Source organism: Elgaria multicarinata, chromosome 17, assembly GCF_023053635.1.
Source record: "Elgaria multicarinata webbii isolate HBS135686 ecotype San Diego chromosome 17, rElgMul1.1.pri, whole genome shotgun sequence".
In the NCBI taxonomy this organism is placed as follows: domain Eukaryota; kingdom Metazoa; phylum Chordata; class Lepidosauria; order Squamata; family Anguidae; genus Elgaria; species Elgaria multicarinata.
Window position 1 is genome coordinate 16,830,722 of NC_086187.1, and position 26,877 is coordinate 16,857,598.

The 26,877-nt window shown below is 44.3% G+C and overlaps 1 protein-coding gene across 1 annotated transcript in view; it reads right to left on the minus strand.

Moving 5' to 3' along the window:
• PDXDC1 (pyridoxal dependent decarboxylase domain containing 1) overlaps positions 1-26,877 on the minus strand; it is a 49,981-nt gene that overhangs the window by 4,008 nt on the left and 19,096 nt on the right. The window contains exons 6-22 of the mRNA XM_063143588.1: positions 24,878-25,067; positions 22,516-22,584; positions 22,350-22,428; positions 20,784-20,868; positions 19,076-19,124; positions 18,560-18,661; positions 17,317-17,442; positions 16,175-16,225; positions 15,315-15,378; positions 12,846-12,922; positions 11,628-11,733; positions 10,253-10,424; positions 8,381-8,487; positions 7,783-7,904; positions 3,447-3,539; positions 3,238-3,334; positions 666-770 (exon numbers count right to left, since the gene is read on the minus strand). Of these exons, the coding sequence (XP_062999658.1) occupies positions 666-770; positions 3,238-3,334; positions 3,447-3,539; positions 7,783-7,904; positions 8,381-8,487; positions 10,253-10,424; positions 11,628-11,733; positions 12,846-12,922; positions 15,315-15,378; positions 16,175-16,225; positions 17,317-17,442; positions 18,560-18,661; positions 19,076-19,124; positions 20,784-20,868; positions 22,350-22,428; positions 22,516-22,584; positions 24,878-25,067 (1,694 nt within the window). The remainder of the gene's footprint in view (positions 1-665; positions 771-3,237; positions 3,335-3,446; positions 3,540-7,782; positions 7,905-8,380; positions 8,488-10,252; positions 10,425-11,627; positions 11,734-12,845; positions 12,923-15,314; positions 15,379-16,174; positions 16,226-17,316; positions 17,443-18,559; positions 18,662-19,075; positions 19,125-20,783; positions 20,869-22,349; positions 22,429-22,515; positions 22,585-24,877; positions 25,068-26,877) is intronic.

Here is a 26,877-nt window from a genome sequence, read left to right on the forward strand (position 1 = left end):
ACCGGGTGCAGGATCCAGCATCTTTTTTTAAAAGGGATGATGTCTGGTGACGTCTTTGAAGGCAGAGTGGGGGGAAGGGGGTCAGCCATGGTGGAGCTCAGTAGGATAGTCAGTGGGCAGGGGGGGCTTTGGTGTTCTGCGTAACACCGTGTCCCTTCTGTCAACTAGCAGAAGAATAAATGGTGCAGGATATGAAAAGAATATGCACGTTTTCATGCCATGTCTTGGATGCGAAACTCGAGTTTTCCAGGTGCAGAATTCCGGTTAACTTGGCACAATATATAGACAGATTTCAAACACAGCCTGCAGACAAACTACAGGGACAGCTTTAGATGGAGCCCTCATCCTCTTGTTTAGTCTGCACTTTCTCAGAAGCTTATCATGAGCAACACTATATATCTAGTTATAAGAGAGAAAAATGCTAGCTGAATCCAAAGATCCTGCACTTCCTCTCTGGGGGGGGGGGGGATTACACCCATTACCACCACCCCTGAGCTTCCTAAAACCAACTGCAGAGGGTTGGGGGACAATCCAAAATGTTTGTTCGGGTGTGGGTGGGTGTCAATGCTGACCCTTTTGTGTCATCTGAACAGGCCCACTGGCTAGATCAGGAAAGCAGTTCTTGTTAGAAGCTTTTCTACAACGGGACGGAAGGGAAGACTTACCGGGGAATCTTTGTTTAGCACGGCCCGATGTGGGAGTGGGAGGCGGGGTGATCCCAGTGCCCTGTACTTTGGATACATAGGTGGGCTCGGTAGATTCTAAAGAACCTGCCAAAGGAAGAGGGTCGTGCCACATCAAACCCAGGTTCAACGCGTTAAACAAATCACACGATATTTAGAACAAAACAAAGCAACACTCTTTCTGCTAAATTTTGAATTTGAAAAATTTAGGCCGCTCCCTCGCCTAACCTCCCAGTTTGGTTTCGACGGTGTAACGTCTCAAAGCGAAACGTGGCCGGAAAGGGGCTGCAGAGTCTGTGGGCATGCCGGTTCAGATGGCGGCTTCCCTAGAACTCAGGCTGTCCCACGTGAACCAATTGGCGAACTCCTGAGGCGGCCCGTTGTGTCCTGTTCCTCCCCCGCACCCCATATCTCAGGACCCCCAGCTCCCAATCTGGAAGGGGTGATACACACATTTTTCACACGCAGCGTTAGAAGGTCTAGAAAGACAGACCTACGCACAAAACATCCTACGCTATCCATTGAGCCAGGGGTGGGGAATCTCTGGCCTGTGGACCAATGGCAGACCTTCTTGATCCAAACCCTGGGACTCTCCTCAGGCCCATATGCCCTTCACTGGTCCCTGCTTTGGGTTGATGACATTATTTCCTCCATCCTGCTCTGGCCCCCAACTACAAAGCTGATGAAGGGAACTTTGTACAACTCAGGGAAGGAACACGCCTGGATGAAAACGTATTCCCCCCACCCCCCCGGTTGCATACGGAACAAAAGGTAAGAGCAGCACCAACGAAGGAGCCAAACTCCAGCAGCTCTGGGAGCAACCCAGACATCTAGGAGCAGCATGACTCTGGAGGAGACACACTTCCCTGTGGAAGAAGACGGAATTTTATCATGTCCTTTCAGGGACTTCTTCAGCCTGTTCTTGTTTGCAGACACCTCGGGCTTGGTGTAATTTGCTTTCTGGCACAGCTGCAGCCTCAAGATACATTTGCATCTTAGCTTTTTGCCCCATAAAAAAGATATCTTTGTTAATAAATGCTAGGACTTTAAATACATTCTTTGGAGATCAAACTGATTAACTCTGCATGAAGTTGCCTATGAGAAAAATGCGGCGCTTAAGGGACAAAGGTGGCAGACTTTGTTATTATCTGTTTTTATGCTTTCATGGCTTTAAATGTTGTAATGATTAATGTTTTAATCTTTGTAAACCGCCCAGAGAGCTTCGGCTACGGGGTGGTATAGAAATGTAATAAATAAATAAGAGTTACATCCATAACCCTGCCCACTTTTGCCTCCAGCCAGTGCTGGAGTGCAGATCTGGACAGGTTTCCACTGAAGTAAGGTTCATTCCCCTCCCTGCGTTAGACTAAGAGTATAAGAAAAGTCCTGCCGAATCAGATCAAAGGGGCCACCTATCCCAGCACCCTAAGCAACCTGAAGCCTCCAGAAAGTCCACCAGCAGGGAAAGAAGACAGAGGGAGAGAAAGCCTGGATAGGAACGGGATTCACATCTGTCCTTCAAAGTGCACACCCTGCAAAGTGCCCCCCGCTTCACTGCTGCCACAAAGTTCAGCTAGTACTGGTTGAACGCCATCATCACTGGTGCAGGGCTCGTACTCCATTATTCAGGTCTATTTTAGGGAACTTTCAGGTAAAAAAAAAAAGAGACTAAAATAGGGACCTCATAAAAACTATGAAGACAACAAAGACGTCACTCAAAAGAATGTGGTGTTTTTTTAAAAAAAAACAACCTGTACCACTAAGCCGGTTAAGGTCAAACCAAAACACTTTTAAAAAAAACTCTTTTCAATGCATATTAACTCTTTAAGCATTGGAAGGATTCGAAGGGACCCAAGTTAAATGGCTAGAAGAGGAAAGTATGGGGCATAACCTGTTCTGAAAAGTTAACATCCCACCGTAGGGTCTTGTCGGGGTAACTGAGACATGATCCTTTGGAAACAATATGGTTCGCTTTTGTAAACTATGTTAAAGATTCCATTGACTGAATTAAACCTCTACATAACTAATTTCTCATTTACCATTGCTACTATCCAATGAGGTTGAAACTAGATCGGGTAAGATAGATATATAAAATAGATAAGATAATGCTTTACAGTTAAAGCCTTTTAGTAATTTTTAATGACTGTAATCATGCTTTGTAGAAATAACTGTAAATATATTTTTATCTTGTAATAAAATATTTGTTTAAAAGTTCAATTTTTAGCTTGACTTTTAACTTTAACTCAACTTTTAAGTTCATCGATTATTTTAGCCATATTAAATGACCAAAAGTAAGGTTTTTTGAATAATTTATGTAATTTTTTATGATTTTCAGTATAATTTTTTAGGCAAGTTGCAGCAATTCAGGCCTGAAAATCATAAAAAAATTACATAAATTATTCAAAAAAAATATCCATATATGCATTTTTAGGGACTTTAGGGTCCTAGGATCAAAAAAAGAGGGACTTTTAGGGGCTTTGTTTCAGTGTAGGGAGTTTTAGGGACTCTAGGGTCCAAGTATGAGCCCTGCTGGTACGGTCAAACGTCATCCCACCTGCTGTTAGGTTAAACGTCCGTCCCTTTGGTGACGCGTGAAATGGAGAAAACCAGTTGAGCACAGAGCCCACTACAGGAATCTGTCGGAGCAGCCCCTGAGAAAAACAAACATGGGTGAGCAGAGGAAAAAGTCAGCTGTCCAGACATGCAGCAGTTTGCGGCTCTGCGGCTGTTGCACGGCCGTGGGGCTTAATGGGGCACGCTCACCTCTTCAAGAAGTCGTTCCTCGTTGGCTTTCTCCAGCTGAACCTGGGCTTCCTGTATGCCTTTTCGAACAACCTCAGTCATGTTTTCCAGCAGCTGATCGAAAAGCAAAAAACAAACACCAGCCATTATTTACACTTCTTACCTTCCTGGACCTGAAGAAGGTATTTTAAATGAGACCCATTGCTCTAAATTATAGCAAGGGTTTGACTAGAGCCATTTTATTCACGCTGTAAATCAAAACGCGGCTGGATCATTAGCTAGGGGGGAATTCTGACTGCAAAGAACGCTGTTAAATCATTTGTTTTCCATGAAAAAAAAATAAACACAGATGATATAAGCAGACGTCCATCGCTACTCAACGAACAACGGATTGCGTAAAACGGAGGGCCGGTGAAAACCTGGCACTGTCGGCAGCAGAGCGAAGACCGTGATGCGGCGCACGGGGCCAGTGCAAGAGCTCAGCACGGAATGACTGCAAGGGTATAAATGCACGAAATGCACCTTAGACTGGGGGAGCGGATGCAGGAAGAGGAGAGGGGACCTGGGGTGCTTCTCTAATCCCATACGGCACCCTGCTGAAATGCCCTCTTCTGCCCAACTGTCAAAAGTAGAGAAGCCATGATTCTATTCTGTCAGGCATGCTTTAAGGTGGATTCCTGCACTGAGCAGGGGGGTTGGACTTGATGGCCTTATAGGCCCCTTCCAACTCTACGATTCTATGATTCCTTTGCATACGGTTACTAGCCATGCAAGAGGGAGATGTGGCTTCCAGTGTCCAAGATGCAAAAGGGGAAGGTTTTGCAAAAGACCATCAGAGCCTGCTTCAGTTGGACCCCCCCCTCTTCACCTTGTGGAGAAGAAGGAGCTGTTGGTTTGACCCTCAATTGGGAGATGAGAGGACGGGGCAGGGCCTTCCCACCAGCCTAAGCAGTCTCCTTAATTTCTTTTTATTTTCTCCCTCTTCCCTCCCCATCCACTTTTCCTTGTGTGTCATGTCTTTTTTTTTAGAATGTAAGCCTGAGGGTAGGGACTGTCTTCTTTATTGATACATTGTAAGCCACTCTGAGAGCCTTTTGGCTGAGGTGCGGGATAAAAATACTCTAAATAAATAAATAAATAAATAAGGTGGAAAGGCACTGGATGCAAGGGGCAGCCTGGAAACCCCATGTTCCCTGCCCTGTGATCCATCCTGGAAGAGCCAGTGTGGTGTAGTGGCTAAAGTGTTGGACTGGGAGTCGGGAGATCCGGGTTCTAGTCCCCACTCGGCCATGGAAACCCACTGGGTGACTTTGGGCCAGTCACAGCCTCTCGGCCCAACAGGGTTGTTGTTGTGAGGATAACATGGAGGGGAGGAGGATTATGTATGCCGCCTTGGGTTACTTGGAAGAAAAAAGGCAGGATATAATTGTAATAAATATTAAATAAATAAATGGAAGAAGTGCATATCACACCTCTTTTCTGTTGTGGAAATCAAGGTGGCAACGTGTGGTTCCCAAGAGGTCTCCCCTCCACGCACTGACCAGACCCAAACCTGCTTAGCCTCGGAAAGGTGGCTGCCGCCTGTGCCTTCAAGACCATGTGGGCTAGCGGGTGTCCCCTACAGTGGACTGGCAATGCTGAGCATGACCCCACCTTCATCACCAGGGCAAAGCTCTTCCATGTCATTGGTGCAAGTCCCATCAGCCCAATGATCAGGAATGCTGGGGGGTCGTAGTCCAAAAACATCTGGAGGGCACCGGGATGGGGAAGGCTGGGCCAGCGGATGCCAGCTAAGCCTACACAGATGCAGGAACTAGTGCAAGAAGAGCCATTTGCAGGCACTCCTAGGACTGGGATACGAAGGCTGGGTGTTTCTTCCTTCTTCTTTGACTGCCACATCCATGCAGTCAAAAGCCTCTTTAATACACTAGTCACCCACCAGGTTAATCAGTATGTTAATAGCCCCGTTTGGTTTGTCACGGATGACAGCTGGAAAACAAACAAACTGCACCCTGAAGCTGTGGGGAAGTTCATTATTTTTCCAAGGAAGTAAAATCCATTTCTTAATTGCCTGCAGCCTTACAGAGAGTGACTGAAATTAAAACTGAGGAACTGCGAGGCATTTAGCGATTTTTTTTTTTAAAAAAATCCAGACAAAGGAGCAACAAGAAGCAATTTAGTTACGATGCTGGAGAAAGGAAGGAATGGGGTGGGGGGGGCCCTCCCAACTCGTCAACTAATGATTGCTTTGTTCATTAATCAGCCCTGCTGTGCTTAACACCTTCTGAGGACTGTGACTGGTGGCAGGGCCCGCTGAATAGGTAAATTCACATTGATTTTGGAGAGAAGCCAAGTAAGCATTGGGCCAGAGTTTATGTTGAACCTCCTCTCGAGCAAGGCCTTTCTTTTCTGATTATGACCCTGTTCAGACCACATGCTAAGCCATGGTTAGGCCACTAGCCCTTTTGCAGTAAATGGTTCGTGAGCCTGTTTAAACCGTGGTTATGTAGCCCACCAAGGTTAGGAATGGTTTCACACGACACGCTAAGCCGTAATGTTTAGCTTGAAATGCTTAACCACAGCGGCTTGGTGTGTTGTCTGAACAGGGTCATTGTCTTGTTGTCACCGTGGGATCTTCCATGGAGGGTCGTGAGTTCTGCACTAAGGGAGGGGTGGCAGCGCCCCTGCCGTAACCTCTTTGATTTTTAAGAGAAAGGGCAGAGAAAAGGTTGGCAGGATCCTGTGCCCTGACAAATGGGAAGAAGAGGGAATTTCAAGTGCAGCCTCTCTCGTTCCTGCAGGGCCAGTTATATCTACCAACATGCCCTGTTCTATGTGTTACAGGCACAGAAGCACCCTCAGCCCCACCGTCCTTTGTATTTGGTCATCCTAGACACGTGGCCCTCCAGATGTTGCTGGGCTACAACTCCCATAATCCCTGGCCACGTTGGCTGGGGCTGATGGAGGTAGAAGTCCAACAACATCTAGAGGGCCACATGTACCCTTCCACTGTGCTAGAGCAGAAAAGCAGGAAGATGCCATGGTACTGGGTCCCACGTCACAGACGGCAATAAAAGCTGGGTCCCACATCTTGAAAGGCTGAAAATTACTGCTTTAAAAAGAATCACACATCAGTTGAGATGGAAGGAAACAGAGGCAGCAAAGCCATTACTAGGCTGGTTTGGACTTAACGCTAAGTAAGTCGTACCATACGCCCTGGCTTATATGCCCCTTAGGGTAATTCATATATAAGCAGGATATACACTGAATAAATAATAATACATATATATCCCTCTTCCCGCTCTGCACAGCATAGGGATGAGAAGTCGGAAGGCTTTTACTTCCGTTTTCTATTAACCATAGTTTGCATGCCGTCTGAGCCCAAGAATCTGTGGTGAAGATTAACTATGATTAGCGGAAACAAGCCAGCTTCAAACCATAGTTTATGAAGCTGGCTTGTTTTCACTGATCAGTTAAGTTTAATCACAGTTTAAGGTTCACACAACACACTAAACTATAGTTAATCTAAAATAGAAGCAGAAGCCTTTCATCGTTTCATCACAGCAGTGTGTGGGGTGTGTGTGTGTGTGGGGGAGAGTGTGTGAGCCCAAGGCTCTATGTAGTGTGTTCTTGCAGGGCCAGGAAGAGTTAGCATTATGTGCAAAATGGGCTATCAGATACTTATACATAGTGGTATTATTTTTTATTATTAACTGGGATGTAAAGAACTACTCATCTAGCTCAACACGTACCTCTACGGATCCCAGCCCACATATTTCTTATTAATAACAATTTAAACTCCCAAGAGTTCTAAGGTGACTTACAAGACAAAATTAGCAAAATTATTGGGGCATACTCCAGCAAAGGAGATCGTTACCTTGTCGTGGAGCACCTCAAGGATGCCATGAGCTAAACCGTGAAGGGACATCCAAGACCGGAAGGTCATGGTAGAGAGGTCAGACTAAATACGATCCCTGGGGAAGGTAATGGCAACCCACCCCAGTATTCTTGCCATGAAAACTAAATGGATCAGTACAACCAGAGATATGTCGGTATACGGGGTCAGAAAGCTCTGGCGTGGGCTGGTCCACGAAGTCACGAAGAGTCGGTAAACGACTGAACGAATAAACAACAATTGGGGCATAAGGTTTTGTAGGCAAGAAAAAAATAAAATAAAAACGTCTCAAGACTGCGTGTGTTTTTTTTTTCTGTGATGGACTAGCATGACTGTTCTCCTGGAAGGACATATTTATTATTAAGTGCCCACAGGAAAATTCAGTGGAATACAAATGAGGAGACGGACGTGGGATCTGAACATTACACTGCTGTTTTGTAGTCTTGTAGCTTCATTACATACCCTTGAATTTTCCTCAATTTCACGGCCCGTTGCTGCAATGGTTTCAACCAGCTCAGACACATCTAGATCCTCAGTGACCATTCCAATATAAATGCAGTTTTTCTCCCCTCCAAATTCTGGACCTGGAAGTGTAGGAAAAAAGAGGTAGGATGAGATTTCATACAGACTTTGGGTCCTCAAAAAGCGGGTGTTTTAAAGCATCGGTAAGGCTGATATTTTTTAAAGAGAAGTATTAACTATTAGCTCAGCGTTGACCCTTGGATACTGGAGCGGGGGGGGGGGGGGGGATATCATCAGGGGCTTCCTCAATCCACTAGAGGTGTGTTGTGCAAATCGAGAATTCTCTCATGATGCCTGAGTGGGGAAAAGGAACTGATTCTGCCCATCCTTTAATCTGAAACTGTAGCGCAGGGGTTGGGGAACCTTTTTCAGTCCGAGGACTGAATCCTGTTTCAGAGACGCTCTCAGGGGCTGCATCCCAGTGGCATCCTTGAGCTGTTGCAGTTTTGGGAGTTGTTTTTTTTAAAAAAAAAATAAAAATAAAAATGCAGAAATCTAGACATGCCTACAGGCCCAGAATAGTTTCAAAAGGAGTTACCTAAGGAAAACAACAGATCTGATTCCAACTCATTTAACTTTTTCAGAAGCCCGCAGTTTATCTTCTCCACTTCTTTCTCTGGCTTGTCTTCATTCTGCCCCTCGTACCTTTCAAAACCAAATCAGACAGAGAACTCTGTAAGTAAACACTTCGAGGGCCGGGCGGGGGAGCTTGCCATAGAAACTGTGAAATCTTACTATGCTTGCCAAAAGTAGCTTTGTAGAAACACTGAAAAGGAGATCTTACATTGTGCCGGCATTCACTAAAAACATATGATGACTAATGACAACCTAGAGTATGGGCTGTTGAATCCAGAGCTTGTCGTTACATGAAAATCCAGAACTCTGGGTTGTTAACTATGAACAACCCAGGAAGAGAACAATTGGATTGTGAACTCTGGGTTGTCGTCGTCGTCATCATCATCATCATCATTATTATTATTATTATTTAGAATATTTATATACTGCTCCCCATTGAAAAATTTCAGAGCGGTGTACAAGATAAAATTAAAATAAAACCAGAAGAAAACAGTTAAAACAAAATTTAAAAGAAGCAAAAATCAGAAATCCAAGGCTGCATGTTAGAAAAAGGCTTCTTGGAATAAAGATGTTTTCAGGAGGCGCCCAAAGGAGTACAAGGTTGGCACCTGCCTGATCTCCAGAGGCAGGGAATTCCACAGGAGGGGGGCCACCACGCTGAAAGCTCTTCCCCTGGTGGATTCCAATCGGAGGATGGATCTAGGTGGAACCACCAGGAGCAGGCCCTCGGATGATCTCAGTGACCAGGCAGGTTGGTAGGGGAGAAGGCGCTCTCTCAGGTATCCTGGTCCCAAGTTGTTTTGGGGTTTGTACACAAGTACAAGAACCTTAAACCTGTCCCGGTAGCGAATAGGCAGCCAGTGCAGTTCCCTCAGCAGAGGAGTTACATGCTGGAAAGGGGCAGCTCCAGACAACAGCTGAGCTGCAGCATTCTGCACTAGCTCCAGCTTCCGGAGCAGCTTCAAGGGCAGCCCCACAGAGAGCACGTTGCAGTAATCTAATCTTGAGATTACCAATGCCTGTACCACCGTGGCCAAGCTATCCCTGTCCAGGAGAGGCCGTAGTGGGCGAACCAACTGAATATGGTAAAAGGCACTCCAAGCCGTGGCGGCTACTTGAGCCTCCAACGACAGAAATGGGTCTAAGAGTACCCCCAAATTACGAACCTGTTCTTTCAGAGGCATTTCTCATTAGCATTGTTCAGGGTTCTGATTTTAGTTTTATTTACCCAGCTGGCATGCTGATCCATTTAAATGTTTATTTAGCACTTTTGAAAAAGCCAGTTTGTGGGGGAACATAAAACATTTCACTAAGAGGCAGAGTGAAAGAGAATAGAAACAATGGCCAACCCGTCAGCATAATTTACAGCCAGGTTCTCCTAGAAACAGGAAGGGCTGCTTGCTCCTGAACACAGTTTGGAAGCTTGTGTGTCTACAGTGGGCTCACTGGGCAATGGGACAAAAGAGGGCTAGAGCAAAAAACCCGAACAATGGGACAAAAATCAGGGCTGGATTTGGAGTCTGGTAATGAGTCAGATGAAAAGGTTTCCATGATCACCAAAGGAATTTTAAGGTAGCAGGCAACAGCCAAACGTCTGTTTCAAACCGACTGACCGAGTGGGTGTTTGCAATTTGTTGTGAGTTGCCTTGGGAAAGCTAAACCCGAAAGGCAGCCTATAAATACTGAAATAAGAAACAACTCTCCCCTTTCCGATACTTATGTGAAACCTTGCCAAAAAACAACCCATGTATTAGGTTGGGCTGAGACTTATCTACTTCTCTGCAATCTAAAGCTCTCAACGTGCCTTGAGGGAGCAACCAGAGAGCAGACTCACCTTACCACCCCAAGTCCAGGCCAGCCGAGGTCTTCAACGTAGGACAGACCTACGGTCCGTTTCACTTCTTGCTCAAATTCGTCCCTTAGTTGCAGCGTGCAGGTGAGTACTGGAACCTTCAATTTCAAGCAGTCCACCAACTGGTCAACATCTTGCACTTCAGTTCCTAAAACTGAAGAGCTCAATCCATTAGCATGTGACATGACCCCCATACAGACCCTGTACTTTTCATAACCCCTTCTGAAAGCCAACCAAAGGCGATTCAGTGTAGTAACAGAGAAAGATCTCTCCATCTCCTTAGCACACATCCTGCGGACCTCCCAAAAGCATGAGGAGTAACATACTCCATATAGTGCGTAATTAAAAACCCATTTTAATCCACTAAAATAGTGCAATTTTTTTATTTATTTTTATTTATCATACTTATACCCCGCTCCTCAGCCAAAAAAGGCTCTCGGAGCGGCTTACACTTAGCAAAAAAGACAATTAACTGGGAAGAAGAGTTTTAGGGTGCTTATGCAAACTGCAGGAGGCAAGTGGAAACTTAGAAGAGGGTGACACATCCTTTCTGTGGGTGACAGAATGCCTCTTCTAAAGCATCCTGAAGCCTGCTGCAGCACATGGGCATCATCCAAAATCAAACAAGAATTCTTTTTCCTTTAGAACGATTGCTTCCCGCCCTTCACATAAAATGTAGGCAGATCTAATCCATTAAGGGTGTAGTCCTAGGCATGTTTAGACAGAAAAAAATCCTACAGCTCCCAGCATTCCCCAACCAGTCAGGGAATGCTGAGAAATGTAGGTCTTATTTGCATCTCAACATGCCCAGAACGGTGCCTGACATGAATCAATGAAATTCATTAAACCTCATTGTCAATTGACGGGAGCTTACTTTAGCTGACAGCCCTTGTATCAAAGATATGATATGAATGCCAATTAGTTGAGAACTAGCAAAGGTCGCATTCCTATAAGGCTGAATGTAATTGAGCCCACCTCCTCCGCTGTCTTCTCTGCTGGCCAAGTTGAAGGCTACGGCACAGTTAAACCGATGCAAGTTTTCAGCATTGACATCTTCCCACACTCCAGTTCTGCCCTCCTAAAATTGGTGCCCCTGTTTTTCTTGTAAATTGTTTACCACTCCGTCACTTGGACTTTCATGCTAATCTGTATGACCAACGCTTTTCTAGGCTAAAAGGCGGATCCAGTAAAAGATTTCTGCTGAAATTGCTGTATCAGTTAAGACCAGCATCAACTAGGTAAAACAAGCACATACAAAACACACACATACAAAACCAAGCACACGTTAACTTAATGGGGACTTTTAGGAAAGCACAATCATTGCCACGTAAGTGAGACAGACAAGTGACCCAGTTACCTGCAGAAGTCATTAATGGGCTAAAACGCACACAGGTGCCTTCATCCTCCAGTTCCACTATGTCGACGCCACTGGCAGGCACCAGCTGAGCCAACTGGTCTCCCAGCTGAAGAGACAAGGCAAGGTTGAAGGGATGTTAAGTTCTACCCTGGCTCATAATTTACTCTCTGTTTTTTCCTAAATGGTCTTACCTGTGTAATACTCCCAGTTGGTTTCTTCCTTTTTCCTATTGACTAGCTTCTCACGCTGTGACTTTGCTCAGCATGATGAACCCCAGACTTGGAGAGATCCAAAGGTGGGGTGGGGATCTTTTCAGACATTGTACAGGAAACCACCCACTCCCAAACGCATGCACACTTTCCCAGCCCCAAGGTTAGAAGGAAGGGCTGGAGAGGTTTGGATGCACAAGGCCAAATCAGCAGGACCCCCAACGAACCTTTGGATCAGAAAATGTTGGCAGGGGTCTTCTTTGACCATGACCATGGAGTGTTTCCGCAAAGTGGTAGCAAGATGGGGAAGCCCTCTGCCCTCTTTTCTTGTGGGAAAGACAGGCAGGGCTTCCTTGGCTCCTACTTGGCTGAGGCACCTGACATGCTTCGCCTGTGTAGAAGCCAAAATGCCAAGGACAGGGCTAGGTGACTACTACTTCTGACTTGCCTATCAAGCCTGGTCCTAAACTGTGGATCCCTGCTCAAGGAGATGGACATGGAGTTTCCAAACAGGCAGCCTCCCATCCAAGTACTGATCAAACCTTCAGATAGGCTTGGTTTCAGCAAGGATGCCACATCATAATGTGTGGTCTTCATAAAAGCAGTAAAGTTTTCTACGGTAGAAATCGGACAAACAAAACAATAGGTGCTTTCGCACGTAACACTAAGCCAGGATGGCTGGCTAATCCTGGTTTTACTCTGAACAAGCTCCGTGCCGGTATATGCCACCCATTCACTTCTCCTGCTTATGTGAATGGGTAAGGAATCAAAAGCTTCATATTATGTCAAAACACAGCCTGCTGGTTTGTTGCTTCCAGACAAGCCAGAATTTGTCAGCCGGCAACACACCGTTGCACAGATTCAGTAAGTTTTGTGTTAATCCCTTAAGCCATTTTAATTCCCTAGTAACAATGTTTTCCTCCACACAAAGGGTCAGTGATTATTCTCAGGTTTTTGTTCTACCAATATCTTGTGTGTTTAGGAAGAGGTAAGGAACATTCATACTCACCCACTGATTAAAAGTATCGCAAACGTATCTCTCGTTGCCAGTTATTGTAGGGGTCTGCACAGCACGTATCATATGATCTGAGTTCAAAGGAAGAGAGAAATAGGTTTTAGCCCAGGAAATTCATGTAGCAGAGATGAGAAGCTACAAAAAGCGTTTTTATCACTATGTACTTTATATAATGAGTCCTTCATATGCATTATGAGCCTCGTGTGGCGCAGAGTGGTAAAGCAGCAGTTTCTGCAGCTGAAACTCTCCCCACGGCCTGAGTTCGATCCCAGCGGAAACTGGTTTCAGGCAGCCGGCTCGGGTCGACTCAGCCTTCCATCCTCCCGAGGTCGGTAAAATGAGTACCCAGCTAGCTGGGGGAAAGGTAATAACGGCCGGGGAAGGCAACGGCAAACCACCCCGCTATAAGGCCTGCCAAGAAAATGTCAGCGAAAGCTGGCGTCCCTCCAAGAGTCAGTAATGACTCAGTGCTTGCACGAGAGGTTCCTTTCCTTTCCCTTTCATATGCATTATTGAGAAATTTGGAAGGTTTGGTTTTGAAACACAGGATCTCTTACAAGCTTTGATTACAACGAAAACCTGCATAAAAAACACTGATTTAAACTGCACACAACCCAGATTTAAAGCAGCTAAGGGCAGCTTTACGTGTAAAAATGCGACAGAAATTTTTGAAAGGGGTAATACATTCACCAAAACTGAGGGGCTCAGTCGTTTATGGGTCTGTCTTAGCACTACATTGCATGTATTAGTAGTTACAAGAAGTGTGCCTTTATTTTCAGTAGCGTTTAACGATTTCCAGAAGTGAAGCCTGCATCTGGTAAGGGAGAGCAGATAGTGTCCACGAAAACTTATGTCACAATAAATGTGTTTGTCTTTAAAGAGCCACAAGATATATATATATATATATATATATATATATATATACAGTTTAAAAAACTGCATTCCCGTTCCTTTGATGATCCGGAACCAAAATTGTCTTCAATAAATGTAAAAATGCAATATTTGAACGTAGCAATGAGGGTTGGTTTCGGGTTTTGCCTTCCATGAAAGGAAAGGAAATTATATAAGAGGAAGAGCTCTGCAGGCGGAAGGCCCCTCTGCCCAATTTGGGGTGATTTTGCCCCCCCCCCACAGCTCACCCTATTTGGCAGGGTCTCTGGACTATCTGTGGAGTATTTTCAGGAGGTTGGAGAGGCTCCCATGGGAAAGAGGGGATAGACAAGTTTACTTCTGCTAGCACGGTTGATCCAGAATAAATCTGGATACAGCTCCATAAAAGCCATCTTAATTTTGTATATTAGAAAGCAAAGATCCATTGGCCACAACTTGTCCAACATCTGCCCTAGGAAAACGATGGTTCGGAAGCTGCAGCTTGTGCAAAATGCAGCGGCCAGATTGATTTCGGGAACCAGAAGATTTGACCATATAACACCTGTTCTGGTCCGCTTGCACTGGCTGCCTGTATGTTTCCGAGCCCAATTCAAGGTGCTGGTTTTGACCTATAAAGCCTTACACGGCTTGGGACCACAATACCTGACAGAATGCCTCTCCCGACGTGAATATACCCGGTCACTACGTTCAACATCTAAGGTCCTCCTCTGGGTGCCGGCTCGGAGTGTGGCAACGAGGGACAGGGCCTTTTCGGTGGTGGCCCCCAGACTGTGGAATGATCTCCCTGATGAGGCTCGCCTGGCACCAACGCTGCTATCTTTCCGGCGCCAGGTTAAGACTTTCCTCTTTGCCCAGGCATATGGCGGCACATCTTAATCACCCACATGTTTAGTTTTTTTTTAACGGTTTTTAATGCTTTATGCGTGTATGTTCTGTGTTTTAGAATTTTAAATTTTGTATACTCGTTTTTATCTCAATTTTAGAATTTCTGTAAACCGTCCAGAGAGCCCTGGCTATGGGAGTGGTATATAAGTGCAATAAATAAATAAATATGTTTAGTGATAACGGTTCTGATTTATTGTTTATTTGTCAAATTTCTATTTTGGCTTCCTTCCATCATGGAACTCAAAGTTTTGTATATGCGGTTCCCAGCCAGCCACTGGTCAGTCCCAAACTTCCTTACTTTAGAAGGTGGTTACATCATGTGCTTTACACTGGCTTTGTGTAGGGTGGCCAGATGCAAAAAGAGGACAGGGCTCCTGCACCTTTAGCAGTGGGGTAAAAGAGGGAATTTCAGCAAGTGTCATACAAGCTATACCTGTTGAATCTCTCTCTTCTACACAAGTATTAAGAGAGCTCTGTCCCCTTTCTATCTGGCCACAATGTTGATGCTAAAATAGGTTAATAAATAGTAGTGGCAATTCCAAAAATGAAGCCGCTCATGTGAGTATGGTTTCATTCAACACAGATCTTTTTATGAGCATTCACATTTCAGAAGCATTCTTGATCAAAGTCAGCCAACAGGATAAGTGCATGTGTGACGGTCATGTCTCTTCTCTGTACAATGCTCACCTATATGTGGGACTTCTGGAGAAAACTTGAATACCACCACAGGAGAACTAAGCTCATCTTCAACCTTGGAAATGGAATTTGGAAAAAATAAATGAAAATAAAATACATATTCCAAAAATGCTGAGAGAGTCTCTTAATGCTTTGTACAGGGAAAAAATGCTCCTTGGGAACCATGTCTTTTGTGAGGGTAAATATTCAAATTAGAATGGAATTAAGATATTAGAACACGGCAACTGTGGTCCTCTAGGTATTGCTAGACGACAATTCCCATCATCCCTGAGCACTGGCAATGCTAGCCAGGGTAGATGAGAGTTGGTGACCAAAACATGTGGAGGGCCACAGGTTCCGCATCCTATTAGAAACTAAAATACCTCCTTTAATGCCAGATGTTCTCTCTCTAAATCCACAACTCAATTCATGCAGCCAAGTCATTGCCGGGTGTTTGAAATACACCTCTTTACATAAACAGTTTAAATCACTAGTTCTTTGTGCTGAGTTTTAGCCTACAAACTGCTGCTGTGCTATATATCCTATTGCTCACATAAACCCTTCTCTTTAGCTGAAACAGAAGTGGGCCAAGAACCTTTCCCTTTTAATTAGCCTATCAGCCTTTAATTACCTCTCTGCTATTTAAACAAACCAGAAGTTAGAGTGAGTTAGGATGCAATCCTATACATGTTTAGTCAGAAAAAGAATTCCTACGACTTCCACCATTTCCCAGTCAGCCATACTGGCTGAAGGATTCTGGGAGTTATAGGACTTTTCCCCATCTAAACATGCATAGAATTGTGCCCTTAAGGATGCAAGTATGTTGTTGTTGTTGTTTTGTGAGGGGGAAGTTGAAAAGGAAAGAGACTTACTGAGGTTTTAATGAAATCCTGGTTTTTCAAGTTTTCCAATAGCCGTTGACTCTAAATAGTAGGAAAAAATTAGGGGAGAATAAACACAAACACAGAATTAGCATTGCCAAAGACTAAGTTATATGCTTAAGTTATAAAATTTGAAGTGACAAACCAGAATCAAACTAGTATGCAGACTATCCTATTCCGGATAAGAGTGATTAAGGGCACACTCCTATGCAGGTTAGACAGAAAAAAGTTGGCCGAGGAATGCTGGGAGCTGTAGGACATTTTTCTGTCTAAGCATGCAAAGGATTGTGCCCTAAGACATATGAAAATACATCCTCTCAATTGAGGCTTTTTGAGAACTTTGCATAGAGCCTAGAAAAATGTAGGTGCTTTAAAGATAATAAATTATATAATAAAATAATAATAAATCAGAGAGTTAGCAACACATTATATAACGCCTATAAAACACTTCGTATATTGGAAATCATTTATCGGACAGACGTGTTCCATGCCGACATTACAAAAATACTTCTAAGTCAGTTTCCTATGACTATTATAAAACATATTCCCGTATGCTCCATTTAAATGCTCAGGCTGAAATGCCCATCTTACAGTGTACAATGCAATGCAAAACTTCACTGGGGAGAAAATATATATATAGCCACTTGTATCCCCACAACCTTCATCATCAACACGTAGCAACTATGGGATGTGTAGGTTGAACGCCCCTCCTGGCACTGCTGCTCCAATCAAAACTGGAGCTTCCTGCAGCTGCTCTGATGTGTTAAAAAAAACCCTGAGCCAATTTGATTAGAAATGCCCTGCATTATGTCCGTTTTGGCTCCAGATAGCACTTTTGAAGCCTTCTCTGGTCAGAGACTGGTAGAGACTGTACTTCGGAAACCAAGTACACTTTTGAAGCCTTCTCTGGTCAGAGATTGAGAATACAGCAACCTCATTATGTACTTAGGAAACCAAGCTATGGTTAAATGGTTTTAAATTTTTTCATTTTTGTATATTAAAGTTTTTATATTATGTTTAATCATGTTCTGAACAGCTCAGGTAGCTTTATAGAAATGTAATAAATGAATGGATGAAATATACATCGGTCAACCGAGGAGTCCCAGAAACCAAACTAATCCCAAACTTCTTACCAACTGAGACGCGTGCTTTATTCTTTCAACAATCCCATCGTGTCCAAGGTATTGCAAGGAGAGCCACAGCGGCAGGGCACGGAGCTTCTCCACCGCCTGACTAGAGGTCAGGCCTGCAGCCAAGGACTGTAAGGAATAATAACAATATATTTGCATGACATGGATGCTTTTGCTTCTATTTTTGATAAACTGCAGTTTACTGTTATGTCTGGCTCTGAACCACGTTTATCCTTAGAATCATAGAATAGTAGAGTTGGAAGGGGTCTAGAAGGCCATCAAGTCCAACCCCCTGCTCAATGCAGGAGTCCACCTTAAAGCATCCCTGTCAGATGGCTGTCCAGTTGCCTCTTGAAGGCCTCTAGTGTGGGAGAGCCCACAACCTCCCTAGGTCGTCAGTTCCATTGCTGTACTGCTCTAACAGTCAAGAAGTTTTTCCTGATGTCCAGCCGAAATCTGGCTTCCTGGGACGATCGGGAAGAGATCCTGGCCCTCCTCTGTGTGACAACCTTTCAAGTATTTCAAGAGTGCTATCCTGTCTCCTCTCAATCTTCTCTTCTCCAGGCTAAACATGCCCAGTTCTTTCAGTCTCTCCTCATAGGGCTTTGTTTCCAGACCCCTGATCGTTCTCATTGTCCTCCTTGAACCCCCTCCAGCTTGTCTGCCTCCTTCTTGAAGTGTGGTGCCCAGAACTGTATGCAACACTCAAGAGGAGGCCTAACCGGTGCTGAATAGAGGGGAACCTTTGCTGCCTATGTTTTGTTGAAACAAGCCAGCTTTATGAAATTGGCTTGCTTCTAACAAGCCACACTTAAGTTTAACTGCAGTTTGCCTGGGTTCAGACAAGTTGACAAGCTGTAGACAATAAAAACAGAAGCGAACACTTCCAAAGCCCTCCTCATGGATGCACCAGTGGAGAGGGAGTTCATGAGCCTGAGGCGTCTTGTGGCTCATTCTCAGCCAGAGTCCCCAATATTGGGCTAAATGGACAACTAGCCTGATCTGATGTAAGACAACTTCTTAAATTCTGCAGGCCTGCCTTAATCCAACACCTTTCTTCATACACAGGAGCTACAATGATTAGAGGGAGATCCATGTAAACAAGGGCTTACATGTTCACTTCAATGCTGGGGGTAATTCCACTGTCTAAGCAACTCTGGCCCCAAATCAAGGTGGAAAAATATACTCTGCATGCGCACTGGAGCTCTCGAGAACTTTTGATCAAGCCGCAAATGAGAGAGCCTACCAAAGAAGGATCCTCGTGTCTGTAGAGAGTCACGGCAGGCACCGCCGGAAGACCTAGCCAGGGCCCCAGAGTCAGGGTCATGCTGTCACATTTGGTTGCTGCCTAGAGAAAGCAAGGCACAGATTTATGATTTCAGTGAAATTCAAACAACACAAGCTAGAAGCCAAGGATCTAAAAAATGACATAGGCATCTCTAAGGAGACACAGCCCGCATCCAACACTGATGTAAATATCTGCCTAAAAAGTGCAAGAGGGAAAGAGGCCGGGGTGGGGTGGGGCGTAGAACCTATTTCAGGCACAACTCCAAACCATGGTGTCCTGCAACCAGGATCAAAGCATGGTTTGCAGGCAAACTACGGTTTGCTGCACTCTCCTGTCTTACTTTTCATCTGATCATACATGCATCTTAAATGAAATAAAATAAAACTTGCAAGCACTTCCTTTATAAAGTTATGCAAAACGTCTTGCTTAAGGAGTCGCGACCAAAGACACTTGGGTTCAAATACACAAACGTACCAGTACAGATGAAGAGACATAACCCAAAGCCAATGTGGCCAAATTCACCCTGAAAAACAAACAAAACAGTAGAATGCAGAGTTTTAGTAGACTGAATATTAACTGCTCTCCTGCTTCTAAATGCTAACATTTTTCTTTAATCTTCCTTTTATTTTATTTTTTATGATTATGTATTTATGGAAGCCTGTTTTAAATGTATTTTACTGTACATGCAACAGAAACTAGCATTTATTCAAGCATTCTAGGCTTGAAATTGCAATTTAATCTAGTTAACACTCCAGCACTCAATTTTAACTAGTTTGATGCAGAATTTGTCATACGTAAGGTAGACCCATTGAAATCAGTGGGGCTTAAGTTAGTCATGAATAACTACTTGGTTTATTTTCAACTACTCACTCTACTTACCCATTTTGTCTCTTATGCCTTTAATTAAAGGTATTTTTTTGATTTGGATCTGAAGTTTGAGTGTAAGGTTCTGGCAGTTCCAAGACAGGCTTCACTCCCCACCTGCCTAACTACCTAGCTCACTTTCCTGTGTTTATTTTTTAATGACTACGGGAAAGTAAGAGGAAAGCAGGCTGCCTGTCAGTGATGAAGGGAGAGCTCAGCTGGTCACCACCTCACCCAGGGAAGTTAACTAGTGCGTGGCTCTAGTGGTCCACTACCCAGGGTTAGAGGGAAAAGAAAGTAGTGATAGTATCCTCCTGATTATTATTATTATTATTATTATTATTATTATTATTTATTTATATAGCACCATCAATGTACATGGTGCTGATCAGATAAGACCATGCACAACTGGCCTGCCTCACAAGGCAGTTGTGGCACAGTGACTCATTACAAGCAGCACAAAATTAGGCTCCCCAACTTCACACTGACTCATCTGAAATACCTGATGGAATGCCTCTCTGGGAAGAAGCTCACTTTTCTGGGGAAGGCTGTGGCTCTGTGGCAAGGCACATGCTTTGCACGCCAAAAGTCTCAGGTTCAATCCAGGTGGGATGTTTTTTGTGAATTTTATTTGTGATTTTATTTTTTTTTTAATTATTTTTTTTAATTTTATTTTTATTTATTTTATATTTTTTGTGATTTTAATTTTTGTGAACCGCCCAGAGAGCTTCGGCTATTGGGCGGTATAAAAATGTAATAAATAAATAAATAAAATATTGTTTTGGTGTATGTCTATGCACACCATGTGGAGGACAAAATGTTCCCTGGAGGGCTCTAATTGAGGGGGGGGGGGGGAAACCTTATAAGAAATGGTATTAGAGGCAGAACCCTTCCCACAACCACTTCTCAAGTGCAGCAGCTCCTGCAGAGCATTGCACACGCCTTTAAAAACTGCTCTGTGTTTCAAGAACTCTGTGTTTCAAACATGCCTAACTGCATGGGTGAATCTTTCCGTGACCCACAAGTGTGAACACATCAGATCTGTGCCCCTATCTAGATGTTCTCTTCCTTTTCTTTCCAACAGCTTCTATTGCCCATTCCCCTTCTTCATACAACCTTCATTTTTTAAAAAAACGCGGGAGATTTTTAGAGAACAGGGTTGCAAATTTAGGATAGGGAGCTGCTGAAGAAGAGACGATGGGGGAAAAGACCCTGGCCGCGTCATTTGTGCACGTGTTGTTTACCGTCCTGGAGTGCTGCAGCGTAGAGTTTTCCAACTTAACATTACATTAAAATGTTTCTACCAACTGCACTGTACCCTTCGACGTGAAGCCACATGCTGTGCTGCTCACAGAGTTCTTTCAGTCGTCCAAGTTTGTCCGTATGCCCTGCTCCTGGTGTACCTGGATTGAGAGGAAGGAACAACTCAAGCTTGCAGGTATTGGTCATTTATGCTTGCATAACCATCTCACATAAAGTTATCCTAGGTTTTTAGTTAGAAGTTAGAACTGCGTTTCAACAGAGGCCATTAGTTTGATGCCTAATGGTACACTGCAAAATCTATTTTACTTGCAATACTCTTTCAGCTGCCGCAATCAGGTTTCCTGTGTAACGGTTCAAACAACATTCTCCTCTGACAGCATCATCAGATGGAGTGGAAATCGTGTTTCCCTACCGTCACTTTTCTGCCCCACAATAGGGATGACCAGCTTCCTCTTTCTTCACGCGGGGAAGAAAGAGGAAGCAGCACCGACCATGCGGCCCATTCAGTGGACGCTGTCATCGCGCTGCTTTTCCTGCACACTACAGGAAGTGGTGGCGAGTTTCGCTTCAATCAAAAGAACTGGATTTACAGCGTCTTATTTTGTCATGGGAAATAGAGCAGAGGGAAAGGGAGGCAGACGTCATCGTCAAAAGGACCCGCAAACATCTGAAAATGGCCAGTAACGAGCATGCTATAAAAAGCTTGCCTGATGGTGCTCCTAATCTCTCTGCTACATGGGGTGGAGACAAGAAAGTATGTTTTCCCCCTCTAGATTTCACCCGGGCTATAAACTGGTGACTGATCTGAGAACTGACCACTGGTTTGTTGCCTGGGGCTAGTTTTAACTCAATCAACTTTCATAGAATCATAGAATCGCAGAGTTGGAAGGGGCCTACAAGGCCATCGAGTCCAACCCCCTGCTCAATGCAGGGATCCACCCTAAAGCATCCCTGACAGATGGTTGTCCAGCTGCCTCTTGAAGGCCTCTAGTGTGGGAGAGCCCACAAACTCCCTAGGTAACTGGTTCCATGGTCGTACTGCTCTAGCAGTCAGGAAGTTTTTCCTGATGTCCAGCTGGAATCTGGCTTCCTTTAACTTGAGCCCGTTATTCCGTGTCCTGCACTCTGGGAGGATCGAGAAGAGAGCCTCTGTGTGACAACCTTTCAAGTATTTGAAGAGTGCTATCCTGTCTCCCCTCAATCTTCTCTTCTCCAGGCTAAACATGCTCAGTTCTTTCAGTCTCTCTTCACAGGGCTTTGTTTCCAGACCCCTGATCATCCTGGTTGCCCTAATCTCTTCCCTCCCTGCTGCAGACACAATCCCTGTTTCCACTTAAAAGAAAGGACGTTTCTAGCCCCTATGGATTTTTTTTTAAAAAAAGCCCTCCTCCAAAAAAGCATGGGGGAACACTGCCATCATGCAAGCGACCTGCATTCTGAATGGTACCACCCAGACACTGCCTTGCTACCTCAGCCTGACAAAGCACCAGAATACTATTAACTCATCACTTTGTATCTATCTACAAATTAGAATTTTAAGACTTTGTGTGGGGTGGGGTGGGGGAGAAATAGCTAAAAGAGGAAGACGAACAGACCATTTCCATCTGCTAAAGATACCTACCGGCATTGGCCACTAATAATACTGGCAGTTTTCCAGAATCGATGTCCTCCTTAATCAGTCTGTCCAGTAAAGCAACATCCTGTCACCAAGCAAAAGAGGGGGGGGGGGAGTTATTTACGTATACCGATGGGTAAGTCAACGTGCCACCGCTTCTGCTAAGACTTACCATCTGATGCTGAGAGCCGAACATTGTGTTACAAGGCACCCGGCACATGCAGGAAAGGGGTAATCCAAGCTGCAGGAAGAGAGACAGGATTGGTAACGCTGACTTTATTTGTGCGTTTCAGGTGTGTGGATGTACTTTGAAGGGAGGCTTAGCTGACTACTGAACTAGAGACTTCTGTACATAGGGAAGTGTTCAACTCAGCTGTGCCACCAACCCGTACCTTTCATTTCAACTGCTCATAAAATTGCAAGAAAGCAAAATATAGTGGCAAGGCTGCGCAGGTAGGGAGCCAGTGTGGTGTAGTGGCTAAAGTGTTGGACTGGGAGTCTGGAGATCCGGGTTCTAGTCCCCACTCGGCCATGGAAACCCACTGGCCAGTCACAGACTCTCAGCCCAGCCTACCTCACAGGGTTGTTGTTGTGAGGATGAAATTGAGAGGAGGAGGATTATGTACGCCGCCTTGGGTTCCCTGGAGGAAAAAAGGTGGGATATAAATGCAATAATAATAATAATAATTCTTGTGTTTTAAAACAGTCTCCTGCTAGGTCATGGATGGGGAATGTGCAGCCCCGCAGATATTTATTTATTATTATTATTTATTTATTTATATAGCACCATCAATGTACATGGTGCTGTACAGAGTAAAACAGTAAATAGCAAGACCCTGCCACATAGGCTTACATTCTAATAAAAATCATAATAAAACAATAAGGAGGGGAAGAGAATGCACCAAACAGGCACAGGGTAGGGTAAAACTAACAGTATAAAGTCAGAGCAAAATCAAGTTTTAAAAGCTTTAGGAAAAAGAAACGTTTTTAGCTGAACTTTAAAAGCTGCGGTTGAACTTGTAGTTCTCAAATGTTCTGGAAGAGCGTTCCAGGCGTAAGGGGCAGCAGAAGAAAATGGACGAAGCCGAGCAAGGGAAGTGGAGACCCTTGGGCAGGTGAGAAACATGGCATCAGAGGAGCGGAGAGCACGAGCGGGGCAATAGTGTGAGATGAGAGAGGAGAGATAGGAAGGAGCTAGACAGTGAAAAGCTTTGTAGGTCAACAGGAGAAGTTTATATTGGATTCTGAAGTGAATTGGAAGCCAGTGAAGAGATTTCAGAAGTGGAGTTACATGGTCTAAGCGGCGAGCCAAGAAGATGATCTTAGCAGCACAGTGGTGAACAGAAACCAAATTTATTTATTACATTTTTATACCGCCCAATAGCCGAAGCTCTCTGGGCGGTTCATGTTGTTCGGCTGCACCGCCCTTTGTCACTGACTAATGTTCATGCTGTCCCAGGGCTGGTGGGAATTGCAGTGCACCAAGATCTGGGAGAGCCACAGGCTCCTCATCCCGGCCGCTATGTCATAAGGTGGAAACAGCAACACACGCAAGACCATGGTGCTACAGCCACTGCCTTGTAACACAACTAGCAAGAAGAACTAGGACAGGGTAAAAATGCTGTAAATAAATGAATAAGGTATGAAGTCCCTTTCTCCTCCCACAAGCAGCCTCTGGAAACATACTTTTTGGTGTGTGTGTGTTTGTGTTTTAAGGTACCAAATAAAAGTTCAAACTGCTATAAGTGCCAAAGATTCCCTGGAGCAATTGAGTGAGGGGATCCACACTGGATTAGACACGAAGGAAGGTTTTTTGTTACATCCTGTATTAGCTCATCAGTCGGTACATCTGTAGGCATGTTAACAATTTATTTATTTAGTTATTACATTTTTATACCGCCCAATAGCCGAAGCTCTCTGGGCGGTTCACAAAAGGATACGATCTGGGCTGTGACCCTGCATGCAATTAGGTAGCTGAAACCCCAGTGAAGCTAATGGGAGCCAAGCAGCCTGTGGGCCAGTTCACACGATCAAAATCAGTGGCTTATTTAAGCCCATGGGCTGTTGTAGGATTATTGGAGGGTTGTTTCCCCCTCCAACGATCCATGATGTGCGGTGTAGGACAGCACGGCAAACTGTGCCCGGGTGGTGATTATTCAAATCGTTTCCGACACTCACCACGATTTAAATAAGCCACCGTGGCTAAAGGTTGTTCTGACTGTGCGAATCGGGTCAATCTATGTGAAAGGCTGCAGTCGTAGTAAGCGGGGTAGAGCGATTTCTGTGTGAGTGCAGGAGTTGGACTGGATTGGCATTCAGGCTTCTCATAGTCTTAAAAGTTCTGCAACAGAACATCATCCATAAACTATACCATTTGGACACCAGTAAGAGAGACTCGAAAAAGGACGGCAAATCAGTACATTTCATCTCTCACGGGGTTGGAAAATTCATTCTATGTAAGAATCACGTTAAACGTCCAGCAAATAAAACTAAGGTGGTCAAAAGAGGAGTCACACATATAGGATTCCTTTTACCTGACTGCAAAGAGATTGCCCCAAGCCTGCTCTAGCTGCAGAGCTAATGTATACGACTGGCTGTTTGTCATAGAGCACGTTAAAGCCTTCATTAGCGTAGTCTTCGTAGCGCGAGTGAATCACCAGCCTGCAGACTTTTAAAAGACCCTCACGATCATCTTCATGGTAATATGCTGACCCATTTTCAAACCTGTTAAGAGACTTTATTAATTAAACACGAGTTCCCAGAAATGGTGCCACCACATTAAAATTAAGCTGTTATGAAAGGCATTTTTTTTTTTACTCTGAATGTTCTGAGAAAGAAGTTAATGGTCCTTGCACTTAACATGGACAAAAGGGTTAAATGCACTCCAGCCAGACTATTCCTTCTCTGAAGTACCACCTACAAGAAGAACAAATATCTACTTTCCATGATTAGCCTTTGGAGATGTCATTATTATTATTATTATTTATTTATTTATTTATATAGCACCATCAGTGTACATGGTGCTGTACAGAGTAAAACAGTAAACAGCAAGACCCTGCCGCATAGGCTTACATTCTAATAAAATCATAGTAAAACAATAAGGAGGGGAAGAGAATGTAAACAGGCACAGGGTAGGGTAAACAGGCACAGGGTAGGGTAAAACTAACAGTATAAGGTCCGAACAACATCAAGTTTTAAAAGCTTTAGGAAAAAGAAAGGTTTTTAGCTGAGCTTTAAAAGCTGCGATTGAACTTGTGGTTCTGGTTGCCCTCCTCTGAACACGCTCCAGCTTGTCTGCGTCCTTCTTGAATTGTGGAGCCCAGAACTGGACGCAATACTAGATTAAATGCTATTTCCTTTTCTGCATCCAAACTAGGGCTCTCTTAAACGCCACCAAAAAGGAAAGAGGCAAAGAAGCACGGACTTATCTGAAACAAAAAAAGCCTCCTCCTCTCTGAGTAAATGGTGATCCAATCACTCCTCCTTTCTGTGAGGGAAAGGGAGCACCATCATCTGGAATGGAAAGAAGCTCAGGGCCAAAGCAGCCCACAGGGCCCTGGTCTGGCTCAAGACCCCAGCATGGGGGTGGAGGAGGATTTAAACCATCTCCTTTTACAGTCATCCCAATCCAGATCATCATCACACACACACACTCACAGCCCCAATGCCAGCTATTTGCATTGAGAAAAAAAAGCCCCCAATTCAACTCTAATGAGTGCTTTTTGTAGCAATGCAATAGCAGGGAAGGGAATCCCCTATGTGGACTGGGACAGCTGCAGGCTTCTAAGCTCAGCGGGGTGGGGTGGGGTGAGAAGTTTCCATAATTTTAGAGCCATGAGCCTGGCTCCTAGTAATTTCCAGAGAGGTATAACCGTGTTAGTCGGTTGCAGCAAAAATAACAAATAGTCTTGCGGTGCCTTAAAGACTAACAAATTTAGTCTGGCATAAGCTTTCGTAGAGATGGTCCACTTATCAGATGCATGCAGTGCATATGGTGTTCACAAAAGCTTATGCCAGAATAAAGCTGTTGATCTTTAAGGTGCTCCTAGCCGTTGCTGCTGCAAAGACGGCATGGCAAGCAATGCCGGATGGCTAGGCTTCATTGGGCGAGTGTGTTTGCTCCCCTGAGATCAATCCCTGCTAGCTTGCATTTCTATTTTCTATCCCACTCATACAGAGGAGGAAAAGGTGGCTCCAGGCAACTCTTAGAAGAGTCAACATTTGCAAAATAACACCTAGAGATAGACTAATTTTCTAGTAACGAAGTTATCCTACAGGAATAGAGAAAAAAAAAATCTTAGAAAGAGCCATGCAATGTAATACGTCAGGGACAGACACTGTACTTTGGCATCAACTCCACTTAAATTCCTTATGCTGCTACTTTTATGACTGGTATATAATTGACAAACACTGTTTTCAAGAACAGCCTTGAGTAAAGACAAATGTAATATGCAATCTTTTCCTGTACCATCTGTTCCAGAACCTGAATCTATCACATAAAATCACATTCGGGTTCCAATTTATTCCTCCTCCC